The following is a 20249-nucleotide window of genomic DNA, read 5'->3' on the forward strand; positions in this document are numbered from 1 at the left end:
TCTGAAGTAGCTGCTATCTCTAGGAAGGTTGGAAAGGTTTAAACCATATCAGAGATGATATATCGTCCATATTTTGGTCAAAATCCTTGATCTGGGACAAGTTTGAGTCTTGGACCTGAATAGGGGTAACTGAGGCTTGAAGGGTTTTTTCAGTATTGAGCTCAGGATTTGAGCTAAACCCAAGCGATAAATGCTTCCAATTGATAGTTGGATCATGCCTTTGAAGCCATGGAAGACCTAGGATGACTGGGTACTTCATTGGTATAACATCTAAAGAGATGGTGTCTGAAAATGTTGATTTTCCTAGGGGAATCTTAAGTTTGAGTACTGGGGTGTTGCAGGTAATGGAACCTGAACTGATAGGAGTTCCATCAATGACTCGGAGCAACTCTGGAGTGTGTTTGGGGACTGTAGGTAACTGGTGTGTCAAGATGAGGTCTTGAGATATAAAGTTGCCTGTTGCCCCTGAGTCTATCATAGCCCTTGTAGATAACACCTGTTGTTTGAAATGGAGTTGAATAGGGATTAACAGGTGTGTGATGTTACGATGGTCATAGAGGTCATGATGCCAGTCCAGGAAAAGTAATCTAGATTGAATCTAAAGAGAGAAGAAGAAGAAGAAGGAAGGTGAGGCTATTCCTCATAACATACAGTTGTCTGCTTAGCAGTTGTAACCTTGGTGGCTAAGGCTACACCCGTAATCCCCATAACAACCATAACAACCGTAACAACCGTAACAACCGTAACAACCGTAACAACCGTAACAACCGTAACAACCGTAACAACCGTAACAACCGTAACAACCGTAACAACCGTAACAACCGTAACAACCGTAACAACCGTAACAACCGTAACAACAACCGTAACAACGTAACAACCGTAACAACCGTAACAACCGTAACAACCGTAACAACCGTAACAACCGTAACAACCGTAACAACCGTAACAACCGTAACAAGCTGTGACAAGCTGTGAGCTGTAATCGTAACATGTGAGACTCTGAGAAAGCACCATCGACACATCTTTGTTGTCTAGGGGAGAAGTTGTAGTCTCAGTTGAAGTTGTGCCTGCTAGGGATTTTTCAAGTTTTTCAGGACTAGCAGCTGTGACTGTGTCTGAGGCTGCTATATGTTTTGAATCAGCATTCCCCCGTGCTGAATAGCACTCCTGAATTCTGTGCCCCCCTTTGCCAAAGTATAAACAAAGGTTGTTGTCCATTCTGTGTTTTCTTTCTTGAGGAGTAAGTTTACCCCTTTTCAGTTTTTAAGGGCTTCTTGTAGGCTGAGGTGCTGGATTTGCTGTAGATCTCTTTATAGAGGCGTCTAAGTCCATAGGTTCAGGTGCTGAGTCCTTAGCAGTTGATGTAGAGGTGTAATTGTTGAAATTTCTTGTTGGATGCCAGTCTTGGTTCTTCTCCTTTCTTCTTTCAAAAAGCCTATCATCAAGTCTGACAGCTTTCTCTATAAGCATTTGAAGTGTTGTAGGGCGTTCTTCTTTGCTGAGTTTATCCTTAATAGAGCTCTTGAAGCCTTGGTAGTAAGTGAAGACTAAGGCTTCTTCATTCCAAGTCAAGTGAGAAGTGATTCTCCTAAATTCTGTTGTATACTGAGCAGCAGAGGTCTTTTGACATATCTTCTGTAGCTCTCTTTCTGCTGTAGCAGTTTCGTTGATGTCTCCAAAGGTCCTGGTAAGTTCCTCTTGAAACTGGTCATAAGAGGTAATCAAAGGTGTAGTGATATTTTGGTTGTTGCCACTAAGTCTTCTAAGATATGGCTCAAAGAAGTTGAATGCAGATCCACGGAGGTAGCTGGCAGCGAAATAGATCTTATCAATGTCTGAGGTGAACTGATGAGGTCTGAGGGTGAACTAGATGTCCAGTTGCATAAGAAATCCCTTCAACTTCCTCCTGTCTCCATGGTATAAATCTGGTGTTTGCACTTTAGGAAGTGCACCTGGGGTACTCGAAATAGCCAGAGGAGCTGTGGGAAGCTCTGTATGATGTGCTGAGTTGAAGATTGTGTTGCTGAAGTGTTGGCTTGAAAGGTGTTTTCCAAATTCTCAAGTTTGTTTGCTATAGTTTGTATAAAGGCAAACAGTTGTTGCATCTGCTGTTCAGCAGTAGTTGTAGGAGCTTGGTCATCCTCCATTGTAGTATCGAAGTGTTGCTATAGAAATAGTTGAAGCTTGAAGCAGACAAGGTGTAATGGTGGGTGCACCAGATGTGAGAATCTAGCCACCCAGGGGAAGGGATGATTTTACTAAGACAACACACTGTCTTAGGAAACAGAGCCAAAGGGTTGTAGCTTAGACTATTCCACAATGCAGCAACCAGGTGTATGATGTAGTGAAGTAGTTCAGACAAGTTGTAACAAATGTTGAGTCTGAGAACTCAGGGGTAAGTCAGAGGTTAGCACCTCACTGACTTTTCAGAAACAAAGAATAACAAGATCAATGCTTGGAAGCTTGGAAAAGACATAGAAGTATGTGCTAGTCAATTTTCTGTATTGTCTGCTTGCCCTTTCTTAAGGAAAGGGCAATCCTATTTATGCTAAAGGAGTGTAGTTCTCTCATTTTCCAAGACTTTCCATGACTAACCAGGGTTGGTAACTGTATTAGAAATCAAGTGCAACCCACAACTAGCTTGCTAATCATGTAGTGAATGTAAGAAAACCCCACAGAACCATCTCTTGTGTTTCTAGCCTATAGGAAGTGAAAGGAGGTCCAAGGTCATAGTACCCCTATAGACAAATTATGTCATAACTTAACCAATCTTGTGGGTACTAAGGAGCGATGACGTGTAATGAATCATAGAGGGTTGTAGAAGCTTTTAGATCTATCGTTCATGTTCCTAGGCCTCTAGTTGGTAGAGATATGCCATGTGGTAGTATTGGCCCACCCCCTTAAGGAGGAGATTTTCTTAATAACTTGTTCAATGAGTGTCCAAATGATATGCTGTGATGTATGTAGCATAAACAGATGTAGTAGAAGAGTTTGCAGCAATCGTTGAGTAGTATTGCTCTTGTTGTTGGTGTGATAAGCCAAGATATGTATGGTGACTTGTAGGTTTGAGGAGGAGGTTCTAAGTTTGCTCTTGAGTTTGATAGCAAACTGAGTGCAATGAATGTCAGTATAACATGATCCCCCTCTTAAGAACGTTTGTTAGCTGTCTGCTTGCCCTTTAGCCAGGTGGCTTTCTTAGAAAGAAATTCTAGAATCAGTTTAGATGCATTTTTTAGATTTCTCTTAGGCTCCCAAGTGTTGTCACTTGTAGGATAGCCTTTCCACTTAATGAGGAAGTAGTCCTAAGCTCTAAGTGTCTTTTTGTCAGGATAGACTCTACTTCATATTCTGGTTGATCCAAAATCAGAACAGGAGGTGGAGGAGACTGAAGTGGTCTTAAGGAACTTTCTTGTGCCTTAGACAAGAGAGATACATGGAAGACATTATGGATAGTCCAAGTAGGTGGTAATGCAAGCTCGAAAGCATTCTTGCCAATAGTCCTTGTGATAGTAAAAGGTCCAAGTCTTTTACTATCAAGTTTGTCTGAAGGTTGTTATGATTATAGCTTACAGCTTGTTACGGTTGTTACAGGTGCAGCCTTAGCCACCAAGGCTACAACCGCTAAGAGGATAACTGTATATTACGAGGAATAGCCTCACCTTCCTTCCTTCTTCTTCTTCTTCTCTCTTTAGATTCAATCTAGCTTATTATTCTCCGGACTGGCTTCTTGACCTCTGTGACCATCGTAACAAAGGTCTAGTAGTTGTGATATGTCTTCTAGACAAAAAGACTTGATCACCAACTTTGAATTGTGGTGCAACCGCCCCCCTGTTAAAGGCCTGAGCCTGCTCGTCTTGTACACGCTGTATTTGGACCTTGAGATAGCCCTGGAGGCCCTTCAGGTAGATGATTCTTTCAGTAGCAGAAGGGTTTTTGAGATTTTCAGGACAATTAAGTTCTGCCACTTCAAACCTAGGGTGATAACCATAGTTTGCATAGAAAGGTGTCTCTTTTGTGGTGTTAGAGACTGTGTTGTTGTAAGCAAATTCTGCAAGATGGAGAAGATCTGCCCAGTTGTCTTGAGCATAGTTTGTATAAATTCTTAGATATTGTTCAAGTACAGAGTTGACTCTCTCTGTCTGGCCATCTGTTTGAGGGTAATAAGCTGTAGAGAAGTGTTGTTCCATTTTTAAGAGTTTAGAGAACTCCTTAAAAAAGTTTGAAGTGAAAACTGCTCCCCTATCTGAGATCCAGTGTCCAGGAATTCCATGATATTTAAAGACCACCTTGAGGAATAGCCACGCAAGTTCAGAAGCTGTGATAGTCTCATTGCAAGGCTCAAAGTGTGCCATTTTTGTGAGCCTTTCTACTACCACAAGGATAGAGTCATAAGGGGTAGCACCCCCTTTTGGGATAGAAGGAGGCAACTTGACTATAAAGTCAATGAATATGGAGTCCCATGGGCATTCTGGTATAGGTAGAGGCTGCAAGAGGCCATAGGGCTTTTGCCGTGTAGGTTTGTTGAAGTTGCCAGTAGTGCAAGAAGATATATAGTCTTGAAGAGTAGTCCTTAGACTAGGCCAGTAGAACTTTCTTGTTAGAAGTTCATAAGTTTTTGCAAAGCCAAAGTGCCCTGCAGCTGGAGCATCATGGAACTGCTGTAGAAGGTGTAGCTGTAATCGTTTATCCCTTGGGACATAGATATAGCTTTTGAATAAGAGAAGTCCATGCTGATTTTTTGAGAAATTCTGTAGTCCAACTTTCTCAAGAGAGGAACCTTTCTTCTGGAGGTCAGCCAAGGAACAAAGGAGATTTTTGTATCCTAGAGCAGATTCATTAAACAACTTAAGGAAACTTTAGAGACATTGATGAATGACAGAATGTAGTTAGGGCACTCTATGATGTTTACTCCTCTAACAAATCAAAAAACTAGGAGTACTTGACAGTAGGCCACTAGCGAGTGAGACAAAGAGGCCTAGTACACTAACTATGTGCTACGATAGGAAGCATGTAGCTATATGTAGTTGCTAAGATACAATAGCAACACCTCCGAGCTATGATAGACTTAGAAGCAACAGGCAACTTTATGGCAAAGAAAGTAGCAGACATATACAGTTTTAGGACGTAACTAAAGACCAACCTATACCCATTAATGGTTGTAGATAGAGAGCTTATCTTAACTAACAACAGAATGGTAACCTACAAGACAGTCCTATTAGTAAGGTCATGCTACATAGACACAAGGAAATGATATAGTTTGATATTGTACACATAGACAATTATACATACATCCTTAGTGTGCCATAGCTTAAGAAACACAACCCCTAGATCGACTAGTAGAAAGAGAAAGTTGTGTTAAGCTAGTGTACATGTAAACAACGAACGGACATGACATAAGGGAGGGATTCTCCTAAGACTAAAAGGAGTTATGTACGACTGCTAAGTCTAATGACCTAGCCTAGGCATCCTTACTAAAGCAAATACTAGTAGAGTATAAGGAATACGAGTAGTTATTCTAGGAAGTCCCTAAGAAAGAGGCACTTCCTAAGCACTAACCATAGGATCATGTGATACCTATCATGGAAGGAAAGAGTCCACCGTTCGGACTAATATATTAGATGTTAGCAGCAGAGCTAGATGTACTGAAAGAATACATTAACGAGAACCTCGCTAAAAGGTTCTACGTGCAACTTTGGCGGAAAGATCGTTCTTAGGGCGCTTGCAGATCGGTATGGGCGTCTAAACGCCCTATTCTTGACCACTTTAGTGTCAGCTATTGCCACTCTCGTCTTCTGGCTACCTTCGACGATGCTCTTTTCCCTTGCCGTCCGCCGCGCCTTGTTCATCTCTTTCACCATGCTATACAGCGTTACCGCATCAGCCTACGTCGCTCTTTTTCCCACAGCAATTGCCGAGCAATTCGGCATCCATAATTTTGCGTCTATTAATGGGCTGTTGTATATGCTTAGAGGCATAGGGGCACTTTTTGGGACTCCGATTATTGGTGCGCTCATCCGCGATGGCGGGCTCGATGGTGCAACACGGAGTTTTGAGAAAACCACGATAATGGTTGGCGTGTTTCTGGTTTGTGCCGCAGTAGCAGCTGGATGGGCGAGGGCGGAAAGCGCTTTCACAACAGGGTGGAAGTTACGAGCATAGGCAGACGGCGCATGGTTTGGAGTTTTGTCTTTGGAATGGTATCTTGCACGTATTTAGCAATGCATAGCTAGGAAAGAAAGGGATATCCAAAATGGCCGTATCGTCCTCAAACTACTTTGAGTCTTTGGCCTTCTTAGCTTCAGCTTCCCTCTTCCAATCCCATAACGTCATACCTCCAGAATAAACTCCCCAAACAACACCAGTGATCAGCACCTCCGTAACAAACAATGTAGCAACACTTGCAACCCCATTCCACGTCAGCCTAGACCCCCCCCCAAGGAATATCGAGAACATATCCCCTACAGGTAGGCCCATTTTCACTCTCCAGCTTTGGCCGATAGCCCTAACCGTCAAGGCCTCGAGGGGCATTGTAAAAACCGCAGCAGCGAGAACACTGAGCGCATCAGCAGCTAAATGGGCCGGTAGGAGAGAATTAGCTGTCAAGTTGTAGACCTTGGCGTCTGACCGTGGCTCGTCAGCGTAGTTTGCATTCCGGAGTTCAGCCGAGTACGAGCCGATTGCTTCCGCCGGTTCATCGGTCGCCTCAACGTCGAAGGAAATAAAGGTTGTTTGTGCGATCGCTTCCTCGTCTGCTGTTGTAGCAAGCGAGTCTCGCCGCCTTGACGGGGAGTAGTCTCGTTCTCGCTCTCCTTCTTGAGGTAGCGGGGAACGGGGTTCACCTTCGAGGGCACGGAGGGTACGTGGATCGGATGTTGGTGTTACAGGCGAGGCGGCGGATGGAGGACCGTGTCGATGTGTCTCTGGGCTTAAATCCGATTCCGTACTTCCCGAGGAATAATCAGACGTGTTTGAAATGCCGTTGGGATCTGGCAACCTTGGTGCGTTTGATAGGTCGTCGTAGTCTTGTTCTTGTATTGTTTGCCGCAATTCATTGATAGTACCAAGTAGGTCGGGAGATTGTGGGCGGGCATTGGATGGATGAGGTAGAAACTCGTATAGGGGGTCGAAAATGAGATTTGAGAGTAATTGGGTGGTACGTTTCCATGCCGCAAGAAGAATACATGGTGCAAGGACCAAGCCGATCGAGCCCACCCAAGATAGCAAATTAGACGTAGAAACAGTGGCTGTAAACGCGGGTAGATAGAGAGGAGATTGAGAAGAGAACGGAACCATGAAAAGCAATGTCGGAACAAGCTGTCGGGGGTTGAAGAGGTTGAGCTGCTGAAGGGCGGCGAAATATTGGTAATGGAACATGACATGATAGAAGCAGTATTCGATTCTATGAAAGGTTAGTAATTTCTCGGGACAGACATAATAGCATTCGATTAGTTAGCTGCGTGGTACGTACATTCGTTTTGTTGATGGATTCTTGATGTCGAATATCTGCTCATACACAAGCGCAAAGTTACTGAAAGCTGGTTTTCGGTCAGTGTGATGTCTTCACCAGGCACCGTTGTTTCATATACCTCTATTTAGCAACAGGGCTGGCAATCCTGCCCCTAGAATACGGGGAACAGAACGGTCTACGCGCTCAAGACGAATGATATCCAACAGGGGATGGTTGGAGTATTCCCGATACAGCTGTAGAAATTAACGGATGATCTGATAACCTAGGTTTTAAATCATACCAACGTTCTCCTCCTTAGGCCGCTTGTTCCCCATACGCCCGCCGTGAGCAGTACCCCGCCTATTGTCCGCCGTCTGAAGGCCTTCTCGAAATCCTCTTCTCTTGCAGCCTTCAGAGCCTCGTCACGTGCCCTATAATCCGCATTGGGTTCGATGATACCTGCTGCTTGCAAGACTTCGTTCGATGCCCGCACAAGGTCCTTCGTGCGTTGTGTTGTCTCGGGGTTGATGGGCCTGCCACGGTCGTCGTACTGTTGCCCTATCCGGACTGTTCCGCCCTGCCCCGGGTCGTCGTTAACTATGAGCTCGTCATTGTATGGTGAGCGGCCCTAATCTTCGTTAGATATTTCTAGGTGGCGTAGAAGATGTCTACGCTAAATGAACTGGCCAAAGTGAAAGGTTGGAATCATACAAGTGCGGAAACGATCAACGGTTCCAGGCGCGTCATTTTTGATCAATATCGTTTGTGAGGTTTGTGAGGTTCGTGAGATGCCTCTCTATCTCAAAAGTGGTGTCACCGCCACCAGGTGATCATTGTAGAGATAGATCGCGACGTCGGTGGTGAATCTTCAGATATTGTGGTATTAAAGCTGTATTGATTCGATGCCTGTGTGTAGTTCAAGCCCACACAGACAGGGTCGCGGTGTTGAGAGTGGGGTTTGGCGCTAAGATTAAGCTTATCCGTATCATCCCTGTTCTGCGTCAAAAAAAATTGAGATTGTCGGAAGAACATCAAAGATCTTTTCCTTCACCCATATCGCGATTAACAACCTCTCGCGCTAGTCGCGACATTTGCAACCATGGCGACAAAGGCTGCATACCAGACTACATTTGAGGCGGAACAAGTTATTCAACCTATCTACACTGGTGGGAGTGTCGCGCTCGATCACACTGGGCGCCTTCTTGCGACAACACTCGGGGAAGATGCCTTGATTACAGATCTGAACACCGGCAAGCAGCTGGCAAGAATTGAAGGGGTTTGTCTACATTGGATGTGTTGTTGCTAGTATGTGCTAACTTTGTGCTAGGACGGAGAAGAAATATCGACACTAACTTGTGAGTCTGCAAAAAAAGCCATCCGATTAATTTTTTATGCTAATGGACACTCCCAGTGACACCTTCTGCGACACATCTGATCATCTGCTCTCGATCATTATCAATGCGAATCTACGCGCTCAAACCCTCTATTTCCTCGTCCGATACAATCACAACCGAATTGGTGCGAACACTCAAGCCACACACGACGCCCGTTGTTGTTTTGGCCGTGGACCGGACAAGCACATTGCTAGCCACCGGTGCCGCCGACGGAGTAGTGAAGGTCTGGGATATTAGGGGAGGATATGTAACACACACATTCCGCGGCCCAAATATTTTGATCTCGGCCTTGCACTTTTTCGAGCTTGCGATAGGCAATAGCGGCGAAGAGACAGGGATATCAGCCAGGAACAGAAAAATCCGGTTCGGTGATAATGGCGCCGATGAAGCACCAAATGGGGACAACGAACTGGCAAGAGGTTTTCGACTAGCCTCGGGAAGCCAAGATGGGAAGATCAGAGTGTGGGATCTATATAAGCGGAACTGTGCCTCCACCCTTGATTCCCACGTCTCAGATGTTAGAGCGTTGGATTATTTGTCAGAAGAGAATCTGCTTTTATCCGCCAGTAGAGATAAGACAGTGATGTGGTGGAATGCGAAGACGTGGAAAGTCAGGAAAGTTACACCTGTCTTAGAGGAGGTGGAAGCCGCTGGATTTATTGGGGATGGAAAGCTGTCATACACTGCCGGAGCGAATGGACGGCTACGGCTATGGCAGACGGAGTCCGGAAGAGAGGCAACTACAGCACAGACCCCGGGAGACGAGGGCGATGCAGTTGTCGGATCTGTATACTTTCAAGGCCTCCCATTTATTCTCACCATCAACACCGACCACGTTATTATTCTTCATTCGGTATCCGGACTGGAATACGTCGAAGGGAAGACAATGCCCGCATTACCAGAGCTAAAGCGGATTTCAGGTACCCACGACGAGATCATTGACCTGGGCTACCTTCTCCCTGACCGATCATTGCTAGCCTTGGCCACCAACTCGGAGGAGATCCGTATTGTATCCCTCGCTCAGTCAGACTCGACGTATTTTGGAGAAGATGTGGCTCAATTGAATGGCCACGAAGATATCATCATCTGTCTCGACATCGACTGGTCCGGACATTGGATCGCCACCGGAGCGAAAGACAACACTGCCTGTTTATGGCGCGTCGACCCGGCTAATAACTCTTTTACTTGTTACGCGACACTTTCTGGACATGCGGAATCGATAGGTGCCGTCGCACTCTCACGAACTGTTCCACCATTGGATTCCCCAGCATACAATGATCCTCTAAATCATCCGCCAAAGTTTCTTTTAACTGGGTCTCAGGACCAAACCGTCAAGCGCTGGGATATTGCAGCTTTGCACGCCGCCCCACAAAAAGCTCCCCGAGCTCTTTACACAAGGAAAGCCCACGACAAGGATATCAACGCCATCGATGTCAACCATAATGGACAAGTGTTTGCGTCTGCATCCCAGGACCGCACAGTAAAGATATGGTCCGTAGAAGAAGGCGAGACGATGGGTATCCTTCGTGGCCATAGACGTGGTGTATGGTCGGTAAAATTTGCGCCAAAGAACACGCCGATTATCGTTGGCGAGAATGGCTCGGCGGGTGGGAAGGGGCTTATTCTCACAGGCAGTGGCGACAAGACGCTCAAGTTGTGGAGTCTATCAGATTACAGCTGTCTGCGTACATTCGAAGGACATACCAATAGTGTCCTTAAAGTCGCATGGCTAAATATCCCCAAACAAGAAGCCAACAACAAGAGACACGTTCAGGTTGCAAGCGCTGGTGGCGACGGGCTCGTAAAGGTGTGGGACACCAGCAGTGGGGAAGTGGAGTGTACGCTTGATAACCACGAAGACCGAGTGTGGGCGTTGGCGGTGCACCCAGAAACGAATACCATTGTCTCCGGTAGTGGCGACTCTACTGTTTCTTTCTGGACGGATACAACAACTGCAACACAGGCTGCGTCGACTGCCGCTGCGACGCAATTCGTCGAGCAAGAACAGGAATTGCAAAATTACATCCATGCCGGGTCATATCGAGAGGCTATTACGCTTGCTCTCCAGCTTAATCATCCGGGGCGTCTCCTCTCACTGTTTACTGCTGTTGTCACTGGCGCCAAGGACGATGGGTCTTTGAGTGGGCTACACGCTGTTGATGAAGTAATCGGAAGCCTAAGTGACGAGCAAATTTTCCTCCTTTTGCTCCGCCTGAGAGATTGGAACACAAATGCCCGCACGGCGCCAGTAGCACAAACGATCCTTTGGACGCTAGTGAAAAGCTACCCTGCCAGCCGATTTACAAACATGGAGGTCAAGGGTGGCCAAGGGAAGAGTTTGAAGGAGGTTTTAGATGCGCTCAAAGCCTATACAGAGAGGCATTACCGACGCATGGAAGAACTAGTGGACGAAAGTTACCTTGTCGAATATACGCTAAGGGAGATGGACGAGGTGGCATTTGCCGGAAACGGAGACGGTGGGATGAGGCAAGATGTTGTTATGGTATGAGGTACACTCAGCTGAACTGAAGACATTGTTGCAATCCTCGTTGGGGTTACACGAAAAACGCGCATAGTTCTAGCCAGCCCTTCAGAGTCGGTTGTGTATCACGACCAATAACAGACGCCATCCCTCGTTATTACACCATTAGCTCCAGTCATAGGTCTATCTCGGTTCAGACTCTGAGCTACGATGCTATCGTGCTTGTCTGTCTCTTGAATGTTGGCTGTCGCGTGGGTAGTTACAGGGCCGCGTACCTATCACCTGTCACGTATGGGTAGCGGATTATATAACTCCCTTGTGCTAGCGGCGTGGGATGCGCTAGAGTTTTTGAAGTTAAGTGGGGGATGCCCTGACCTACCTAAAATAATAGTGGCGTAAAAAGGCGATCTGTAAGGGGTATTATTGCTCTGTAGCACGGCCTCGGTTTCATACGATCTGTTGGGTGTGGGGGCGGCGTTCCAATCACGGGGGGCAAAATGAAGGAATCTTGACTTTTGTTATGATAACGTTCAGTATATTAATGGCTATATACATATCTTGACACAAAGACGCATGCATCATGATGATATTTACTGTGCTCTGCTGGGAATTTCTGTGTTATTTATGTCTTAGCCTCTAAAAGTCTAAAGAGGGACTATGGACAGTGTTCGGCGGATATATATCCGGGTAGTATCCGTGACTCCCACGGGTAGGGTATGTATCCGGCCAAAATCCTACGGGTAGAGTAGGTATATATCCGGATACATGAGGCTGAATAGAGTATATAAAAATGAAGCTTTTGATAATACTAGTAACCTACCCTAACCCCTTATTCGTGTGCCTCATCGTCAGCATCATCGCCATCACTATCAGCCTCTTGAATCCGACCCCAATTCCGTAAGCAAAGTAAATATCTAATTGTTGGCGGTGATAACCTATTCTGCTTTTTTGTACTAATAACACTACCATTACTAAATACCCGTTCTGATGCTGCGGATGTTGCTGGAATTGCCAAGTGACCACGAGCAATACGGGCAATAATTGGATATTGGTATTGCTTTGCAACCAATATTTGAGAATATCAGTGTGCTCACCAGGCCGTGGTTCAAGCATCCACCGCCTCCATTCTGGCTCCTGAAATGCTAAGCCCTCTGACGCAAATAGGTCTTCGTCAGAATCAGGCTCTTCATCTATTGTAGTTGTAGTACCTATTGCTTCCGCAAGGGCTGTTTCACGGTTGATACGCTCTGTATCAAGGTGATACTCTCGCTTTTGGTATGTCCTACAGACGTCTTCGAATTGTGCCCTTGCTCGTGATCTTCGTGTATCGTCTATAGTATTTCGATATAACCTTTTGAATACTGTATGATTCATTCGTGGGTCGCAAATTGTAGCAACAGCTGAGTGCTTACACTGCTGATTCGTCGTAAGAGTATAATATTCATTAAGCTTTTGAAGCACAGCTCCGCATGCCAGTCCAATTGCAGAGCTTTTACCAAGATCTTCTTGTATCGATATAACTTTATTTATCATCTTTAAGTAAAGAGGGATAGTAAAGTTAAGGGTTGGATATGAATCGCTTTGTAACCGTCTCAATGGCTTTAATGTAATGGTGGGTGCACCAGATATGAGAATCTAGCCACCCAAGGAAGGGATGATTTTACTAAGACAACACACTGTCTTAGGAAAAAGAGCCAAAGGGTCGTAGCTTAGACTATTCCACAATGCAGCAATCAGGTGTATGATGTAGTGGAGTGGTTTAGACAAGTTGTAACAAATGCTGAGTCTGAGAACTCAGGGATAAGTCAGAGGTTAGCACCTCACTGACTTTTCAGAAACAAGGAGTAACAAGATCAATGCTTGGAAGCTTGGAAAAGACGTGAAAGTATGTGATAGTCGATTTACTGTATTGTCTGCTTGCCCTTTCTTAAGGAAAGGGCAATCCTATTTATGCTAAAGGAGTGTAGTTCTCTCATTTTCCAAGACTTTCCATGACTAACCAGGCTTGGTAACTGTAGTCGACATAAGAGGATCCCATAGAACCATCTCCTAGGTTCCTAGCCTATAGGAAGTGAAAGGAGGTCCAAGGTCAGAGTACCCCTATAGACAAATTATGTCATAACTTAACCAATCTTGTGGGTAACTAAGGAGCGATGACGTGTAATGAATCATAGAGGGTTATAGAAGCTTTTGGAGCTATCGTTCATGTTTCTAGGCCTCTAGTTGATAGAGATATGTCATGTGTAGTATTAGCCCAGTAACTAAGGAGTGATGTCATGTAATGAATCATAGAGGGTTGTAGAGATATGCTATGTGGTCATATCGGCCCAGTAACTAAGGAGCAATGACGTGTAATGAATCATAGAGGGTTGTAGCAATCGTTGAGTAGTATTGCTCTTGTTGTTGGTGTGACAAGCCAAAATATGTATAGTGACTTGTAGGTTTGAGGAGGAGATTTCCAAGTTTGCTCTTGAGTTTGATAGCAAACTGAGTGCAACGAATGTCAGTATGACATCAAGCCCATCTAGTAGTACATCGTCATTTTTCAAGCCACGCCCATCAGACTTACCAAAGCAACCAAGAAAGCTAGCAAAGTATAGAGAGTTATTGCTCTAGTTTATTGTATCAAACAATCTATTAATATGCCTTGTTAAAAGCCATTCATTTCATGAATTAGTCCAATTTTTAAGCCTAACGACTATGACAATATCAGCATGTACGTTACACTGAGAACTATAGCGTCAATTCTTATATCACTAAGGCCAGCTACAAATTGAGCTCCATTCTCATATTAAGAGAGGAGGCTAGATATCTATAACAACAGATGCATGGTCTACACAGAACTATACAGATTACACAGCTATCACAGCACATTAGATCAATAATAAATGGCAACAGAAATCTAGAGTGCTTAATGTTGTACATCTTAAAGAGCCTACCTATAGTAGTGAATATTTGGCTTAACAATTAGCAATTGTAACAGATGATATGGGTATTACAGGAGCTATCTTCACCTGAATAAGGGACAACGCCTTAGCTAATACTGTTATGTTTACAGAATATGAGAAATTGGCTCAAGACCAAGAAGTTACAACGTAACAACCCTGGACATTTAGAGTTAAGGAAGGAGACGTACGATGTATAGCCCGTATCATCAATATTACTGTTTAAGATGCTCTTAAGACTTTAAAAGCAGCTCCTGCTAAGCAGGCTGAGAGTTATCAATGTGAGCAAGGAGCTACACGGATTCCAGTAAGCTTTGATAGTAATATTGAAGTTAAGAATACTCGAGGTAAGCTACGAAGACATATATAAAACTAGCCATAGTAAGAAATATAAACTCTAGTACGCTTGGCATCATAATTGCCTGATTAGGATACCAGCTGCTACAGTGTTGAATCTAGGGTTACTATTCATAAGTAGTTAACGTACATGTAACGTATTTCACAAGCGAGTTGGCCACCCAAGCAAGTTGGCCACCAAAACACCAAAATTGACTATTACTGCCTACTACTACACCACCACCCTACATAATGACCCTTATTCGATCGTAATTGAATCCTTGTGCCTCGTACATGTACGGGAGTTATGGCCCATAATACCACATATGCCACAGCGCTTCTGTCGGCCTGTAGAACCCACCTGCCGACAATGCTCACTTGCCACCTCCGTACGGACTTGAGCTTCTACCTCAGCACTCTGAAGCATATCCTCTCCCTCTCGTACGGAGAGACTGCCCCCTTGCATTATACGCCTCTTGCGCTTCCTTTCCCTCCTCTTTTTCTGTTCATTTGCCGCTTGTAGAGCCTTAACTTCTGCCTTAAGTAGAACAGCAGAATGCATCATCATTTCCGCCCCTTTAACAAGGCAGCTAACAGCATCATTAATTGAGGTAGGAGAGCTATTCTGATGTCGTACGATGCGGTTCTTAATGTGCTCTGTTTGAAAGTTAAGCTCCCTTATAGTTTGAGGAGTCTTTGAAGTCCAATTGTCACTCTCAACTATAGGAGGTGTTGGAGTCCTTAAGCGTAGATTTAAGTGAGAGAGGACACTCTGTGGCTCGTACGGAACTAGTCCTGTAGCTCGGAATCCGCTCTTGATGTTCTGCTCTGTAAACGTAGCTTTGAATGCTTCTTTGAATGCAGAGAGGAACTCAAGCTTTGTGATGTGGTTTAGCCGGTTCTGTACGAAGGTTTCAATCTGCTTTCCGTACGAAAGCTTTAGTGGCGCAAAGCAGCTCACATCAAGAGGCTGAAGAATGTGTGATGAGTGTGGTGGCATACAGAGGGTAATTATCTTCCGTTCTGTGCAGTAGTGTTGAAATTGAGCAGAGATGTGGCTCTCATGTCCATCAAGAATAAGAAGGCGATAGGTTCCGACCGTACGAGCATTTGTATGTCGATTGAAGTGTTGAATCCACTCATACCCAATTGAATTTGAAGTCCACCCATTCTCACTAAGCGTAATCACCCAATTGTCTGGTAATCCTGAGTCTTCGTACCAAGCTGAGAGGTGATTCTGCGCCTTGAAAATAATGAACGGCGGGAGTGCCCATCCGTACGAATTAACACCTTGGATAATTGACACCCACTCTCTATTCCCTGGCTGTATAGTCTTTGGACGGCTCTTTGCTTCTGAGCTTGTGACTACCTTTGCAGTAGCAATAACTCCCATTGCGAAACCTGCTTCATCAAAGTTGTAGATGTCCTGCTCTAAGATGCCATATTTTGCGACTGTGTTTCGTACGAGGGTGAACCACCCTTCAATTATCTTTGGATCTTCGCATTTTGCTCGTTTGTAATCGTACTTCCGACTAAACTTTGCTTTAAGTTCCGTACGACGCGTTATGAAGTTACTAGTCCAGTTCTTCCCAGTAGGGCTCTCACCTCGTTCGGAGAGTAGTAGGTCTGCCATTTCTTGCACAGCTTGCGGCCGGGGCGGAAATCCACGCGAATCTAGGTCGAGAATATACTGAACAAGAGCTGACTCTTCGTACGAAGTTAGGTTTTGTGATTTTGGGGTAGAATCACGTCGGGAGGTCATTCCATTCATTCTGTTGGTAAGGGTACTACGTGACACGTCGTATGATAATGCAGCAGCTCGGACACTCTTAAATTGACGTTCCTTTAGTGCCTGAATAGCTAATAGTATTCTACCCTCTTGATTTGAGGATTGGGCTTGTGTTGGTTGTGGCATAGTTGACTGTAGTCAAGTTGACGCGTTTTGGTGTTTTGGTGGCCAACTTGCTTGGGTGGCCAACTCGCTTGTGAAATACGTTATAGCGAAAGCGCCAAACAAGCGAAAGCGCCAAAATGATGCGGTGACCAAACCCCCCAACTAAATGTTAATTCCTCAACAACAAAACATGCCCCATAAAAACGATGAAAGCCAATTAGTGCTAGCTATCCAGGCTATGCAAAGCGACCCAAAGTTACGCCTTCGAGTTGCTGCTAGGATCTATTCTGTGGACCACCGCAAGCTAGGTCGTCGTCTAGAAGGTGTACCTTCACGACGCGATATCCAAGCCAACTCACGGAAATTAGTTAACCTAGAGGAGTCCGTCCTTGTTCAGTATATACTCGACCTAGCTGCCAAAGGGTTTCCTCCTCGGCTGTCTGTTGTTGAAGATATGGCAAGTCGACTACTTGCAACACGCGACGCGTCACGCGTTGGGTCGCGTTGGGCTTCAAACTTTGTTAAGCGGCGTGTAGAGCTCCAGACACGCTTTCAGCGCAAATACGACTACCAGAGGGCTAAGTGCGAAGATCCAGAAGTTATTAATGGCTGGTTTGAGCTTGTGCGTAACACAATTGCGAAATATGGTATCGATGAAGCAGATATCTACAACTTTGATGAGACTGGGTTTGTGATGGGCGTTATCTCAACTGCTATGGTTGTAACAAGCTCAGACGGGCGGGCAAAAGCAAAGAAGGTACAGCCTGGTAATCGGGAATGGGTTACAGTAATCCAAGGCGTTAGTTCTCAAGGTTGGGCAGTACCACCATTTATCATTGTTGCAGGCAAAAACCACCTTACATCTTGGTATGAGAATAGTGGATTTTCAAGCGATTGGGTGATTTCTGTTACTGAAAATGGCTGGACTACAAACGAGAGAGGCATGGATTGGATTCAGCACTTTGAGAAGCATACAAAGGCCCAGAGTGTTGGTGGTTATCGCTTGTTAGTCCTTGATGGTCATGAGAGCCACCACTCAGATGAGTTTGAGGAGTACTGCAAGGAACACAACATTATTACGCTTTGTATGCCTGCTCACTCTTCTCATCTACTCCAGCCACTTGATGTTGGCTGTTTCGGCCCGTTAAAGCAGGCCTATGGTCGGCAAATTGAAGATATGATGCAGGCTCATATTTCTCATATTACAAAGGATGACTTCTTTCCTGCCTTCCACGCTGCATTTAACACTACAATGACGGAAAGTAACATTCGAGGCGGGTTCCGAGGGGCAGGGCTTCTTCCATTTGACCCTGAGAGAGTGATATCTACACTTGATCTTAAGTTAAGGACACCAACGCCTCCAAGCTCCCGCCCAGGTACTGCTCAACCTTGGGTTTCTCAGACACCAAACAACCCAATTGAAGCTATGTCACAGTCTACATTTATTAAAACTCGGATTTCACGCCATCAAAATAGCTCTCCAACCTCAATCTATGCAGCTGTTGACCAGTTTACAAAGGGTGCATCGCAAATAATGCATCAATTAGCACTGCTAAAGGCAGAGAACCAAAACCTATGACAGGCAAATGAAGTACTAAGCAAGCGCCGGAGAGCTAGGAAAACACGACTACAGCAAGGAGGATCACTTAGTCAACAAGGGGCGCAAGAGCTACAGGATGAGAGGGATGTTGTGCAGCAGGTAGAGCAGGAAATAAGGGCAAGCCGTGGTCGGAAGCCAAGGGAAGAAACCCGTGCCCGTCGCTGTGGCAAGTGTGGTGAGACTGGGCACAATGCGCGCACGTGTCAGATTGTAATAGACACCTCTGAGGAAGAGGACTCCGAGTAGTTTCAATTGATTTCTAATGTTGTGGTAGATTTATCGCAATGTTTGTCGTGAGGGTAGATAATTTTGGCGCTTTCGCTTGTTTGGCGCTTTCGCTATACATGTACGTTAGTTAAATAAGTAGTTAGTTAAATTAAATTCGGTTAGCTGCAAAACTATGTTCTAATGTACGAAGATGAAGTTATTGGTAATTCCATTAATCTATATATGATAATTACAGTATGAATACCCCCTATTTAACATTCTAGTTAACGTTTTAGGCTAATATGCCTCCTATCTAGCCTTTAAATCTACTAAACCCCCTATTCCTTTGTCTGGCTTTCTAAATAGCCTTAGATGGCAAGTGGTGGAATTTAACATACGAAATGGTTACAACAGCCATTAAGCTACAAACACCTATTACAGCAATCTGTGCTACTTAGCAAATGGATCTAAGTATTAGGGATATTGCTCTTATGCTAGAGGATTAGGTACCACTCTACACACTTCAAAATTTCTTCTACATATTTGTTAAGCCTTCACAAAAGCTACAAGCAAGCTTATATCCAACACTTAACTTTGCAATTCCTTAATATCTAAAGATGATAAATAAGCTTTAAGCTTTACAGAAGGAGGTTGGCATATCGTCAACAATTGGCCTAGCTTGTATTGAAGCATATAAGAAGCTTAATGAGTACTATACTCTTGCTGCAAATCAATGATGGGGTCATTTAGGGGTAGCTACAATTTGTGATCCACGCATGAATCTTAATGTATTCAATAGCCTTTGCCTAAGCTGTGTAGAAGAAGTCAAACGGAATAGGGTTAAGCAGCAGTTTCATGATGTCGTTATTCAATACAGAGACCGCTAATACTATCTTGATGAGGAGAAAAGGGAAGCTGAGGCCGATTTACTGCAGGTGCCTATATAACCTAACTCTGACAATGATTTATACACCTCTTATGGCATTTACCAAGAACCAGAATGGAAGTGCTAGCTTGTTGAATCCCAGCTAGGTCTAACAACAGGTATCCTTAAATATTAGGCGGCAAAGCAATATCAATATCCAATTGTAGCTGCAATTGCTCAGGACTATTTAGCAATTCCAGCAACATCTGCTACATCAGAACAGGTCTTTAGTAATGGAGCTGACATTCTTACAAAGAAGAGGAATAGGCTGTCTCCTGAAACACTTCAGTATTTGCTATGTTTAAGAGATTGGGGTCATATACTAGATGTTGAAGATAGCGATGCTGAAGATGCTAATGGTAAGGGGGAGGACTAGGCGTTGTAGCTATAAGCTATACATTTATTTTATATAAGGCTACTTATAGATTTTGAGCCTCAATATCCTGAAGATCCAGATATAACCCGTATCTATCCGTCAAATGTTGACCGGATCATGATCCTATCCGTGACAGTTACGGATCAGATCCGGATCAGTGTTGCCGGAGTAGTACTCGCTGTGAGTAGTACTCACTGAGTCCCCAAGTACTACTGTACTCGGGTGATATTTTGAGTAGTCGGGGACTTGCTGAGTACTACTCTGATGTAATGGTGGGTGCACCAGATGTGAGAATCTAGCCACCCAAGGAAGGGATCAATTTACTAAGACAACACACTGTCTTAGAAAACAGAGCCAAAGGGTCGTAGCTTAGACTATTCCACAACGCAGCAACCAGGTGTGTGATGTAGTGAAGTGGTTCAGACAAGTTGCAACAAATGTTGAGTCTGGGAACTCAGGGGTAAGTCAGAGGTTAACACCTCACTGACTTTTCAGAAACAAGGAGTAACAAGATCAATGCTTGGAAGCTTGGAAAAGACGTGGAAGTATGTGATAGTCGATTTACTGTATTGTCTGCTTGCTGTAACGCTGACTTCTAAACGATTGAAGACACAGAGGTTCTCTTGCGTAAAGGTTTACTTAT

General features: G+C 44.6%; 2 protein-coding genes across 2 annotated transcripts; one reads left to right on the forward strand and one right to left on the reverse strand.

Moving 5' to 3' along the window:
* Positions 1-5627: 5627 nt before the first annotated feature.
* VC83_02881 (uncharacterized protein) lies at positions 5628-8477 on the reverse strand. Its single transcript, XM_024466534.1, has 5 exons — positions 8159-8477; positions 7749-8075; positions 7587-7701; positions 7469-7535; positions 5628-7399 (listed from the first exon to the last, which is right to left on the reverse strand). The coding sequence occupies exons 1-5, from the start codon at positions 8192-8194 to the stop codon at positions 6271-6273; spliced, it is 1674 nt and encodes a 557-aa protein (XP_024325176.1). The 5' UTR covers positions 8195-8477; the 3' UTR covers positions 5628-6270.
* Positions 8477-11998, forward strand: UTP13 (U3 small nucleolar RNA-associated protein 13). The gene is made up of 3 exons (XM_024466535.1): positions 8477-8723; positions 8775-8802; positions 8859-11998. Exons 1-3 carry the CDS (start codon positions 8547-8549, stop codon positions 11348-11350), a joined length of 2697 nt encoding a protein of 898 aa, XP_024325175.1. The 5' UTR covers positions 8477-8546; the 3' UTR covers positions 11351-11998.
* The last annotated feature ends 8251 nt before the right edge of the window (positions 11999-20249 follow it).

This window comes from Pseudogymnoascus destructans (assembly GCF_001641265.1).
Source record: "Pseudogymnoascus destructans isolate 20631-21 unplaced genomic scaffold scaffold_7, whole genome shotgun sequence".
Classification (NCBI taxonomy): domain Eukaryota; kingdom Fungi; phylum Ascomycota; class Leotiomycetes; order Thelebolales; family Thelebolaceae; genus Pseudogymnoascus; species Pseudogymnoascus destructans.